General features: G+C 41.4%; 1 protein-coding gene across 2 annotated transcripts in view; it reads left to right on the top strand.

Annotated features, from left to right (window-relative positions):
- The window catches only part of Qser1 (glutamine and serine rich 1), a 61,645-nt gene that overhangs the window by 19,550 nt on the left and 31,698 nt on the right, over positions 1-10,397 (top strand). For both annotated transcript variants that reach the window (XM_021156507.2, XM_021156510.2), the window contains exon 3: positions 3,884-7,561. In XM_021156507.2, coding sequence (XP_021012166.1) covers positions 3,886-7,561 — 3,676 coding nt within the window. In that variant the 5' untranslated portion in view covers positions 3,884-3,885. The remainder of the gene's footprint in view (positions 1-3,883; positions 7,562-10,397) is intronic.

Here is a 10,397-nt window from a genome sequence, read left to right as displayed (position 1 = left end):
CAGAGGCAGGCAGATTTCTGAGTTTGAGGCCAGCCTGGTCTACAAAGTGAGTTCCAGGACAGCCAGGGCTACACAGAGAAACCCTGTCTCGGAAAAAAAAAAAAAAAAAAAAAAGTAGGCTCATTCCCAATGAAGGAACCAGAGAGAGGGAGTTTCCTCCAGGTAGAAGAGAGGGGAAGGAGCTAGCTATTTCAAAGGGCAGTGTCTTAGTTAGGGTTTCACTGCTGTGAACAGACACCATGGCCAAGGCAACTTTATAAGGACACCATTTAATTGGGGCTGCCTTACAGGTTCAGATGTTGAGTCCATTATCATCTAGGCAGAAGCATGGCAGTATCCAGGCAGGCATGGTGCAGGAGGAACTGAGAGTTCAACATCTTCATCTGAAGGCTGCTAGCAGAAGAGTCACTTCCAGGCAGCTAATGAAGGTCTCTTAAAGTCCATGCCCACAGTGACACACCTCCAACAAAGCCACACCTCCAAATAGTGCCACTCCCTGGATCAACCACAACAGTCAGTCAAAGAAGTGGAAAAGCAGAAGGATGGTCAGATGAGACAGCCCTTTTCAGGAGACTGGGTTAAACCCACAGCACCTTTTGAGAATAGGCAGTCCTGGGTCACAAAATCGCCAACAGAATTCCCAGTGTTTATCAAGTATATGCCTGCTAATGGAGAGAATCCACAAAGTTATGATGAAATAGGATGGTATCCTATAGAAATGATTTTTTTTTAAGATTTATTTATTTTATGTATATGAGTACATGTAGCTGTCCTCAGACACACCAGAAGAGAGCATCAGATCCCACTACAGATGGTTGTGAGCCACCATGTGGTTGCTCGGAATTGAACTAAGGACCTCTGGAAGAGCAGTGAGTGCTCTTAACCACTGAGCCATCTCTCCAGCCCGACTTCAGGCATTTTTAAAGAAGCAATGATATCTTATAGGATGCACTTGCCTTGTATGAAACAAACTCTAAATAATTGAATTACTCAAAATAGACTTATTCACCCCCGACTGGAAGGAGTGGTAACAGCTGTACTAAAAGATAGCTCTCAACTGCAATGGTCATCATGGTGGAGAGAAGTTACGAATTTGGAACAATGCAGTTGAGTGCAGAGAATTAATATAAGAGGTCAGGCTATAGCTAGAGGTCTCATATCAAAAAACCCAGTGCTTTTTTTGTGGGAAATATGGACATTTGAAACCAAATTGGGAACGAGGCATCTCTAAAAGCAATGGTTTTTCTAAATATAAGCCAGAAAGAAGGCCTAAACATCCAGGATTATACAAGCAGTGTGGCAAGGGGTGCAATTGGACCAATGAGTTTATGTCCAAGAGACATATGCAAGGCAATTTCTTGCTGTCAGGAAACGAAATGGGGTGGGGGAGGGGAGGGGCTTTCTCAAGGCACCACAGCAAAAAGTACAAGCTGTTAGCCTCTTGTTAGATAGGAAATAACAAGCAGGCAGAAAAACCTCCACTGAGTATTGCAGATTTAATGCATGCTACTATAGACAAATGCTGCTGCCGATTTGGCCATAGATAAAAATCTTATGTTATCCCCCAAAAATCAATGTAATAAAATAACTACTAGAATTTATAGTCCTTTGCCTTCAGGGGCAGTAGGAGTGGTCTCAGGAAGGAGCAATTTGACTTCCTAAGGATTTATTGTTCATCTAGGAATTAGGAGTTATAAATGTAGATTTCAAATGCGAAATTTAAATTATGGCTTATGGTAAAAAGATAGATGCAGTTCAACATGTGATAGGATTCCTTAGCTGTTACTGTTTCTCTGGAAAGGCAAAGCCGATCCAGAGAAATATCTGGAGGGTCTGGATGTCCTGGGAAACATGTGTTCTGGCAAACAGTTGTCAATGATCAGAAGTCAAAATTAAAGTTGTAAGTGAATGACATTCAAATAGAAGGTTTGGTGGATACAGGAGCTGATGTAGCTATCATTTCTCAAAAATCATGGAATTCAGAATGGCACTTCAAAATGTTTCTACACAGTTTCTAGGAATTGGAAAGTTATCTTAGGGGGAAAAAGTGTGTGATGGCTTAAATGTGTGGGACAGAAGGTCAAATAGAAAAGTTAAGGCCTTATGTGACTACATAGCCATAAATGTATAGGGATGGGATTCATTATGGCAATAGAGAATTCAGATTAATATCTCCTCAATACCAGAGCCAGTCCATAAAATAAGGGATGAAAGGAAGACGCTTCTGGGGAAGGTTTTGGGAAACGTCATCCAGAACAAGCAGCCACAGACTGTGCAGGCTGTCCAAACACCATCACAGCAGGGACTTGGCTTCCAAATGGATAAAGGGGGGGGGGGGGGCTACTGCTGAAATTGTACATGGTTGACTAAGAAGCCTGTGTGGATAGAGCAGTGATCGTTACATTAAAATTACAGGCACTTTAGCAACTGGTACAAGAACTGTTGGAGGCTCAACATATAGAAGAGTCTGCCAGCCCATGGAATTCCTGTGTTTGTTATAAAAATGAAATTGGGGAAATGGAGAATGTTAATAGATTTGAGAGCCCTCAATAGAGTAATTCAACTACTTGGTCCTTTACAGCCTGGAATTCCTTTACTTTCTTTATTACCCAAGGCAATGCTAGAAGATAAGATGTCCAAGAATATAAAAGGCTCAAGAAGCGGTATCCAAGTTGCAGGAAAGAGAACCATTGCTGTTAGGTTTTTACCTCACTCAGTTGTGCATATGCTCTTGAGGGTTCAACAGAAAGATCACATCAGATACCTGAGAACCCTGGGAAAGACATAGGAAAGAATGGAGAAACAGCTTCAAAACTGCATAATTAGTAGCTAAAACAAATCAATAGAAATGTAGTAGGACTTATTTTTATGTGTTTGACCATTTAAAGGACGCTATTTCTTTCAGTGTTGGCTTCCTCTTGGAATTCTGGGAACAGGAGAGGATTTAAAAAGCCAGAAGAGGCTGAGAGAAGAGAAGTAGGGTTCAGGAGTCCCCAGGAAACATATGAATAGGGTCAGAGAGCAGCGCAAGAAGAGAAGCCGCTTAGTGACAGTTGAGACTAGAAAAACTGATTTGAGCCAGAGAAGATAGGAGATAGTTAGGAGAACCCACACAAAGTAGGGCAAAGAAAAAAAATAAACAAAAGCAACATACACACACCTATAAATTATTAAAACCCCTAAACAAATTTATTTGTTTATTTATTTATTTATGGGGGGTTTTCGAGACAGGGTTTCTCTGTGTAGTCTTGGCTGTCCTGGAACTCACTTTGTAGACCAGGCTGGCCTCAAACTCAGAAATCCGCCTGCCTCTGCCTCCCGAGTGCTGGGATTAAAGGTGTGCGCCACCACACCCGGCAATATTTAGTGTTTTAATGTTTTGTATATTTTACTTTATTTTGTGTTAGGAAGTTAGAGTACATTAATTGCCAGAGAGTTATGTACATTTTTACTGGCTTCTTAATTTTCATATGGCATTTGTCCAGTTCCATATATGTAAACTCACCTATTTAAGGATAGTGAATATAAATTGTTGCATCTTTCAGAACTTTGATTTTTGTTTTAAGAAAGCAAACTTTTTTTTTTTTTTTCCTAGACAGGGTTTCTCTGTGTAGCCCTGGCTGTCCTGGAACTCACTATGTAGACCAGGCTGGCCTCGAACTCAGAAATTCGCCTGCCTCTGCCTCTCAAGTGCTGGGATTAAAGGCATGAGCCACCATGCCCAGCAAAAGCAAACAATTTTAACTATAATTTTAAACATTCGTATATAAATATCCAATTAGACATTTTGATGTCCTGAGATCTGTGTGACACTACAATGTCAACATTTATTTAAATATCTGTGCTATAATTACATAGAAATGTCTCTGTGTTCTCTTCATAGGCATGCATTCCTCAGCAGCAACTGAGCTGTTTGTTGCAGGACCCTTGCCAACCACTGGGACACTTCCACCACCAACTTTGTCTGCTTATCAGCATTCATCTACCTTTAGCAATAGAAACTTTGCGACCACCTCACCTTTGGTGCTTCAAGATTCATCTTTTAACACTACATCAAATGGAATTTTAAGCCCTCATGACCCTTTGCTACAAATTAAGACTTCCCAGGGAACTGTTCCGACTGCTTTGGCATTTGAGCGCCTGGGCAGTTCTGCATTAAGTAACAGCGTACCACCTCAGTCTTCAACATATCGCTCAGCTCAAGAGTCAGCACCCCATCTTTTACAACCTCAATTTAGTTTGTTGCCTTCAACACTTGGGGGAGCCCAGCAAACCCCTCAAGCCTATAATTCAGCTCTTTTTACTAGTTCTGCTGCTTCCATTGAAAGAGCTCTTCTTCGAGAATGTAGCGTTATTAAACACCACCAGCGGCCTTCGGTTACCCAGTCTATTCAGGCACAACTGACTGGTTCACAGCATCCCTTACATAGTTACCTATCAAGTGCAAGTATTGGTAATTTTCAGGAACCATCCAGGCAGTCGTCTTTATCCTGTAGTTCAGTTCGAGATTCTACTCAGGTGAGCAATGGAGTATTGCCGCAGAAGACCCCTCAGGTCTCAGCAGAACTGGCTCAGTCTTACTCATCTGTAATTCCATCATCAGGGTACCTTCCTTCTGCTACAAGAGTAGACAGCTGTTCTACAAAACAGCCACTAACATCAACTACAATTCCGAAGCCTCAAAGTGTAATTCCTCCTGTGCAAACACTAAACTATTCTAAACCTTTACATAACCAGAGTTCTGTAATATCAGGTCAAGCACAAATTTATTCTACAGCACAGCTACCAAGCCTTTTATCAGTCAGTCAGTCCCAAAATTATGGTTTAGTACAGCCACATAATGTGCCATCTATTGTTCACTCACAGGTTTATAGGTCCAGCAGGGTTGAGAAATTGCCATCCTTATACAAAACATTGACTTTTTCTGGGTCATCTCAGCCTGTAACCTCTGAAAACCAGACACTTAGTTATTCATCCAATCAGCAAGAAGTATTATCCTTAGTTACAAATGAGAATTATCCTGCTCAAACAAGAGACCTGCCATCAGTCAGTGAGTCTCAAAATTATTCTTCTGGTCACTCTCAGGGTTTATCACCAGTTAGCCAAACACAGGTCAGTTATTCATCTCAGTCTCAAGTTTTATCAGTTGTTAGTCCTTCAGAAGGCTATGCATCAGGACAGTCTCTGACATTAACAGCCCCTTCTCTTTCTTATTCTTCTGCCTCTCGGGGTCAGAGCTTGCCAATTTCTACCCCAACACCAAATTATACTTCTATGCATTCATCCCCAAATGCTCAGACCCAAGGATCTTCTCCTCAGCCCCAAAAGTTTTTGCCTGTTGTGCAGTCATCTTTTGCATCCTCTACTCGTGGTCAGACATTACAAAGTAGCATACCTTCCCCTGATCCAAAGTCTTATGCTGAAAGAAAGCTTGACTCAAGCGTGTATACATCGTCAAAGCAAGAAGATTTTCCAGTGCAAAAATTACAGGCATTGCAGTCACAAGCATCTCTTGAATCATCAAGCCAAAGGCTACCTGATGGGGAAGTGAATGCTCAAGAGTCAGTTTATAAGACATCAAAGGCAGAGGATAGGTATTCTCAGAGTGTAACCAGAAGTAACTCTCACCTTGAAGACCAAGTTGTTGGAGTTGCTCTCCAGGGTTCAAAACAAGAAGAAAACATGGTCGGTTCAGTGACACAACTTAACCAGCCAAGTGTCCAGTCCAATAATGCAGTAGCCACTGATCTTAAGAAGGCAACGAATTTAATGCAACCTCCACAGGGAAGGTTGAATACTAAAGACCTCAACCAGCAGCATTCTCTCATGCACAAGATGCATGAAGCGAAGGTTCAGCAACAGCATGATCAAATAATGAGTGCCTCATCTCAGATACAGATTCCAAATCATGCTTTAGGGCATAGTCATCAGGCTCTTCCTAATACATCAGTCCTTTTAGACTCTGCCTGTGACTTACAGATTCTTCAACAGGCTGGAATTCTACAGGCCAGCCTGGGACAAGCAAAGGCATCCTTGCAAGTACAGCGTGTTCAGAGTCCGCAACAGATAGTCCATCCTTTCCTACAGATGGATGGTCATATCATCCAGAGCAACGGTGAACATCCTCAACAGCAGCTCCATCCTCACAATTCTGATATTATGAAACTAGACCTCCCTGAACCTTCAAAACCATTGCAACAGCTAACAACAAAGGGCCCCTTTAGTGAAGCCAATCCACATGACTCAAAGAATCAGTTTGTTTCTCTTGGATCAATATGCTTCCCAGAGGCAATGCTTCTCAGTGATGAAAGAAATATTTTATCAAATGTAGATGACATCTTAGCAGCTACAGCAGCAGCTTGTGGGGTTACACCTTCTGACTTTTCCAAGTCAGCTGCAAATGAAACCATGCAAGATATTGAAAGTAGTGATTCTAAGTCTCATTATCAGCAGTCATTAAATGTCAGGCATGTGAATTCAGATTTTAACTCCATAACAGCTTCAGTAGGAAAGCCACAGAGTATTAATGATATTTCCTTGAATGGAAATCAGGTTAGTGTAAATCTTTCATCAGTACCCACCCTTCAGTCAGAAACAGTTCTTGATCAACCGCATATGGAGACACCTAGTCAAAATATACCAACTAAAGTACCTTCTGCCATGGTTGGACTGGGTCAGGAAATCCAGGAACAAAGTTCTGACCCATTCAAGAAACAGTTGACTATAAACCATGAGTCTAAAGAAGACAGGGAAATTGCTGTTGACAGTGCACTGAGTAATAACAGAAATCAAGAGTTTGTCTCTAATAGTCGGAGCATAAGTGGAGACAGTGTAGTATCAGAGCGTGACTTTACCCTAGTAGGTGATGACACTGGTGTGTTGGTGAACCCTAGAAGGAGTACACTTGCACTGATGGCCATATCCCAGCCAGGGGATGCAGCCAGTGGCAAGACTGAAGATGAAAAACAAGATGTAACATATTTTAACCTTCCAAAGGAAAAAGCTAAAGGAAAAGAACAAGGTAAAGAGGAAGAAGATAATCAAAAACAACTGAAAAAGTCTGCTCAGTGCAAGCGACAGAACCCCAGAGGGACAGATGTGTATGTACCATACACTTCCCCTTCCTTGGAAAGCTGCGATGAAGGTTTTCAGCATCAAGAAAAGATGAGGCAGAAAATCAAGGAAGTCGAGGAAAAGCAGCCGGAGGTCAAAACAGGATTTATTGCTTCTTTTTTAGACTTCCTGAAGTGTGGGCCCAAGCAGCAGTTCTCCACTCTTGCTGTTCGAGTACCTAACAGAACCAGACGATCAGGAATGCAAGCCACCCGTACGTTCTGTCCCCCACCTTTTGCAAAGACATCACCTGCAGCACAAGCACCATCTGAGACAGGAGGGGTCAGTCTGTCAGAAAAAGCTGACAGTGAACTTAAAACTTTAGAACAATTATCTTCATTTTCTTCTGATGAGGAAGATCCTGGCTCATGTGGCCATGATATCTATAAGAACACCTCTGCTCCCTTAACTGTGTTGGATGCTACTTCCGATAAAACAAAGAAAACAGGTAAAGTTTTAAACAGTTTGCAGTTATCACCATTAGTTTTCTAGCTATGGCTTAAGTTTTAAAACCTATGCAGTTCTGCAAATACATCTTAAGGACAAGAACATACCTCGGGAGTTTGCTTTTTGACATTTCCTTGCATGTAGGATTTTGGTTACGCCACAAAGAATCATCTTACATAGTCTGCTAGCTGCATTCCTCAAAGCATAGACATCTTAAGGCAGTTTAGGAATGGAAGATTTGTATTATAGGTTTTTTTTTTTTTTTTTTGGTTTTTCAAGACAGGGTTTCTCTGTGTAGCCTCAGCTGTCCTGGAACTCACTCCGTAGACCAGGCTGGCCCTGAACTCAGAAATCCGCCTGAGTGCTGAGATTAAAGGCATGCGCCACCACTGCCCGGCTCTTATTTTCTTAATATTCCTAGTTTTACCCAAAGATTAGCATGTTAATATTTGAAGTGGTTGTATACAAAAAGCATGTGCATCTGGCTAAGAGAGACCTTCCAAGTTCTGTGCTGGCTCCTAACTGTATTCCCAAATTCTGGGTAGACAATTCACTTTTTCCTTCAATTAACAGTTGACAGTTAAGTATACTTTATTTTTAAGATAGTGTCTTACTATGTAGACCATCTGACTTTGAGTTAAGTACTAAGATTAAAGGTATGAGCCACCAGTGCAGCCACAGTTTACTATTTTACGGAACAGGTTAAGGAAAAAAATAATTGCAACAATTTATATAGCTATGACTTTTTTTTTTTTTTTTTGCCCGGAATAAGAGTCGGGAGATGTGCATACAAGATTGGGCTGGGGAGATGGTTCTTCAGTTGAGAGCACATAACTGCTTTCCCAGAAGGCCTGAGTTCGATTCCTCTAACACCCACACTGGGTATATCACAGCCACCTGTAATTTCAGCTCCATGGGACAACTGATGTCTCTGGCTTCTTTGGGCACCTGCAGTCAGTTACACACATGCACATCATTTTGGGGGGAGGCACCCAGGTGATAGAGCTGTCAGGAAGTGAACCACCAAAGTCCATAGGACTAGTGACAGACCTGCATCTGAATTAGTTTATCTGATTTTAAAGCATGTATTTCTGTTGAACTCTTGTATAAACAGGAATTTTAAGACTTTATACTTTTCCGTTTCTGGACTTGAGGCTGTCTTCATTAAGATAATATGAAATAACTGATATACCAGATAGTTAACATAAATGTTTGATACTAAATATATCTAAAGGTTCTCCAGAGTTGTGTGAGACCCTATCTCAGAAAACAAAACAAGCTCTGTGCTCATGCCTTTAATTTCAGCACTTAGGAGGCAGAGGCAGGAGGATATCTGTGAATTCAAGGTCAGCCTGGTCTACATAGTGAGTTCCAGGCTAGCCAGGGCTGCTTGATGTGAGTCTCTGTCACAAAACCAAATAAACAGTAAAAGCAGGAGGGTGGAGAGATAGATGGTTTAGCAGCTAAGAGCACTAACTGCTCTTCCGAAGGTCCTGAGTTTAAATCCCAGCAACCACATGGTGGCTCACAACCATCCGCAATGAGATCTGATGCCCTCTTCTCGAGTGTCTGAAGACATGTACTTACATATAATAGTAAATAAATAAATCTTTAAAAAACAAAACAAAACAAAAGTAAAAGTACAACTTGTAGCTGGTCTTTATCCTTCACACCCTAACACTATAGGAGAGAAACAAGGATAGAAGGGAAAAGGAAGTAGGAAAATCCCTAAATGTAACTAATTTCCTTTTGTTTCTTCTCTGGTCATGGCTACTGTACTGACTGCAGCCAACCTCCTTAAGTGATCAACAACTACTCACCATGCCTATTAGAACTCTAGCACTTATATATACTCTGAAAAGTTCCCAGAATTTCAAATATCACACAATCACAGAAACTATCTGCAGGTAGCAAAGCCACTCTGCTAGAGCACAAGACAAATCATAGTCAGCTACTGTGGACAGTCGGAAGCAGCCCTATATCCCACACCTGGGATTAAACAAAGGCACATTCTTAAATTATTTCCATGCTCTCATGCTCTTATCTGACTTTGTGTCTCCCTGCTCCCCCCCTCCCCCCCCAGCTCTCCTTTGTCTCTTAGTTTATTGAGACAGGATCTAGGCATGCATCAGACTACCAAAGTGCTCAGATTCCAGTTGTCCATGACCACACTTGGCTTGTTTATTTCTTCTTCTTCTTTTTTTTTTGGGGGGGGGGTTCGAAACAGGGTTTCTCTGTGTAGCCCTGGCTGTCCTGGCACTCACTTTGTAGACCAGCTGGCCTCGAACTCAGAAATCCGCCTGCCTCTGCCTCCCGAGTGCTGGGATTAAAGGCGTGTGCCCCCACACCCCGCTTGGCTTGTTTATTTCTTGATGGTAGTAGCTATTCTGACTGGTGAGATAGTCTCTGTAGTTTTAATTTGCATTTTCTGAATGGCTAAGGATTTCCGGCATTTTTTCTATCCAGTTCATTGTTTTATTTTTTGCTTAAAATTTTAATTTTATTTATTTATTACTGTTTGAATAATTCTCAGAGAGGGCTGGAATTCAGCAATTAAAATAACTGGCTCCTCTACTGAAAGACCTGGATTCAATTCCTAACACCATATGGGAACTGACAACCACCTGTAATTCCATTCAGGGGATCTGACACCCATGGATGGATACCAGGCATGTACATGGTATATGAATATATATACAGAGAAGCACCCATAACACAGAAAATACAGTAAAGTAAAATTTAAAATCTTAGAGTTATTTTTATATTTTACATATTAATCCCTCCAGGGATTATAGGGTTTACTGGTAAAAACCCATTCTTTTTTTTTTTTTTTTTTT

Source organism: Mus caroli, chromosome 2, assembly GCF_900094665.2.
Source record: "Mus caroli chromosome 2, CAROLI_EIJ_v1.1, whole genome shotgun sequence".
Lineage (NCBI taxonomy): Eukaryota > Metazoa > Chordata > Mammalia > Rodentia > Muridae > Mus > Mus caroli.
The sequence above is the reverse complement of the archived record's forward strand: the minus strand, read 5'-3'. Positions and strand labels throughout refer to the sequence as shown.